Genomic DNA, 2,635 nt, shown 5'->3' with positions numbered 1-2,635 from the left:
TAAAAGTATTGATACTTAATGAGTAAGAATGTCAAAATCAGCAAGTTAATGACTTTTTATTAATCAGTAAAAAATAGAGTAGATTGGACTGACCCTATGCCAAGAAAGAAAATTGATATCCCATTTCATCCTAATCCAAGAAAGATAAACCATTTTACTTTCAAATGAAATAAAGTGTAGAAAGAAAATTGATATACCATAACATCCTAAGCCAAGAAAGATCAACCATTTTTACTTTCAAAATGAAATACTCTATATGTCTAGAAGGGTATGATGATACCGGATTATCAAAAACCAGCTTAAGATCTTAAGGGTATAATTTTAAATAGTAAATCATATCAAAGGAAACAAGTACAATTACATGACTTGGACTAGAAAAATTTGGACTACAAAAATAGATGGACATTCAGAACACCATTTATAACAGAAGGGGCAAAAGCACAAAATATCTAGTTTGCCCTAGGGGTCGCCCATTCAACTCTAAGTATCAGATTATCGTATCCATACCCATTAAGTTTGTTGATAGCTCTTTGTGCATCTTCCCTGTTCACAAAGTTTACAAAGCCAAAGCCCCTGCTCATGCTAGTCTTCTGATCAATGGCAACATAAACTCTGCTCACAGGACCAAAAGGACGGAACAGCTCCAGCAAATCTGGTTCTCTTGTGTCTTCAGAGAGGTTGGTTACCCTCACAGAGTTCTCATCATTCCTTCGCCGCATATCAGATCCACTACTCCTCTCAGCCCCAGCCCTCATACCAGGAGGCACATAGGCTCCCTTGGTTGCGCCACCTGTTGCCGCTGCAGCATCTAATGTTGCAGGCTTATCCACGAATCCCTCAGATGGCGGGGCGAGATCCTTGTATGGACACCTTGAGGTCCAGTGATCACCCTTCTTCCCACAAGTCCTACACACCATCAGAACAGCACCTTTCTGGAATTGAGCCAAGGGGTCTCCACCAGTCTTCGGCTCCTCCGTTTTGGATCCTGTTAACAATCACAGAAACACAGTAATTAAACACTGATGATAGATCAATCCTATTATCCTCCTCTAACAATCCTATAATTACTTATAATACCTATACTAATCACACTGACCTCAAGTTCACGTCTTCACTCTCATGCACAACCAGAGGTTTTTAGAACCCAGTATTCAGAGCCCTTCTCCTAATTTTTCTCTCATTTTTTTAAACTATTTCCCTAATTCTTTTTACAGTTATCAGCAATCAATTCCTCATCCAAAATCAACTGAGATATATTTTCTTTTCTTGTTTAGCTTTCATGAGGTTCAACCTCTCTCCCACACCCAACCTCTCTAAAATAAAGTTTGCAAATGTCAGTATCGGAAATCAAATTGAAAGTCCCAAAAACAATGCCATAAATAGTGTCATCTTATGATTTGTTTCAAATGTGAAGGTCATCCAGAATTGTGAGCACAAAGAAATGACCCAATGTAATTGCAGTTCATGCATTTTCTCCAATAGCTTATTACTACAGACATTACCATTCAACACAGACATTATTAACAGTACAACTAAGGAAGAAAACAATAAAAATTGTAATGAAAATGGTAATAAAACGCAGATTCCGCAGAGAAATGTTACCGAGAGGCTTGGGGCGTTCGAGGAGGATCTCTTCCGTGGATACCATGGTGAGGCGGCTGCCGACTTCTTCGTGGACGGCGTCACCGAACTTGGGCCAGGAGCGACGCTCGACCGCGCGTTTGCTGAGACGCGCGTTGGCGAGCTTTCGAGTGCGCGTGGTGGTTGTTATCTTCACCTTGTTACCGTCCTCGTCGAACTTGTACTCAATCACCTTCTTTATCCCGTTGTCATCAGGCCCTATGACCTGTCGCGGCGGGAGGAGGAAGTCCAGATCCTCGCCGTCGTCCTCCTCCAGCTCGCCCCACCGCAGCTTTGCCGGTTCCCCTTGATGCGCCATCGCTGCAATCCTTCTTTCTTCTCTTAGATTAACTTCTTTGTCGTTCCCGGCCACACCTAGAGAAGAAACAAACTATCCAATTGTAAAATGGAAACGTTTGCTTAGGTCTGTTCTGTTCACTTATCCAGTGATTGGGTCTGGGCTCTCAAATGAGGCCCATATTTCTAATTAAATAAGCCCAAAAGCTTTCCATCACAGATATCTTGTAATAGCCAGTATGCACTTTTTTATTATAAAATAATAATAATAAATTATTACTATTATTATTATTATTATTATTATTATTAATATTATTATTATTATTATTATTTATTAGTATTATTATATTATTATTAGTATTATTATATTACTATTATTATTATTGTTAGTATTATTATATTATTATTATTTGTATTAATACTATTTCCATCACAGATATCTTGTAAGACTTTTTTATTATAAAAAAATTCTTGAATACATTGAAAAACTATATTTGGATTAATCTCTCTTGTGTTAGATACACATAGGGTTCTCTTTTTATAATAGAAGAAATATGGACTAAGCCTAAAATACAAATAAGAAATAGGTTTAAACCATTTAGTTGTCCATATTTTCGGGAGGTTTTCCCATTTTGATCCCTGTCTTATTCGAATTTCCAATTGAGTCCCTATAAATGCTAATTTCAATCAATTAAGCCCCTGCCGTTAAATTTAGTTA

General features: G+C 37.8%; 1 protein-coding gene across 1 annotated transcript; it reads right to left on the bottom strand.

Moving 5' to 3' along the window:
* Positions 1-284: 284 nt before the first annotated feature.
* On the bottom strand, positions 285-2,037 carry LOC106764107 (eukaryotic translation initiation factor 3 subunit G-like). The gene is made up of 2 exons (XM_014648336.2): positions 1,603-2,037; positions 285-985 (listed from the first exon to the last, which is right to left on the bottom strand). The coding sequence occupies exons 1-2, from the start codon at positions 1,937-1,939 to the stop codon at positions 450-452; spliced, it is 873 nt and encodes a 290-aa protein (XP_014503822.1). The 5' UTR covers positions 1,940-2,037; the 3' UTR covers positions 285-449.
* Positions 2,038-2,635: the final 598 nt, after the last annotated feature.

This window comes from Vigna radiata, chromosome 1 (genome assembly GCF_000741045.1).
Source record: "Vigna radiata var. radiata cultivar VC1973A chromosome 1, Vradiata_ver6, whole genome shotgun sequence".
Taxonomy (NCBI): domain Eukaryota; kingdom Viridiplantae; phylum Streptophyta; class Magnoliopsida; order Fabales; family Fabaceae; genus Vigna; species Vigna radiata.
Note: the sequence above shows the minus strand (reverse complement) of the source record. Positions and strands in the feature narration are given on the sequence as shown.

Coding starts and splice junctions, on each gene's coding strand:
- LOC106764107 (XM_014648336.2), bottom strand. CDS start 1,939: ATGGCGCATCAAGGGGAACCGGCAAAGCTGCGGTGGGGCGAGCTGGAG. Junction 986..1,602: donor CGAACGCCCCAAGCCTCTCG/GTAACATTTCTC, acceptor GATTGTTAACAG/GATCCAAAACGGAGGAGCCG.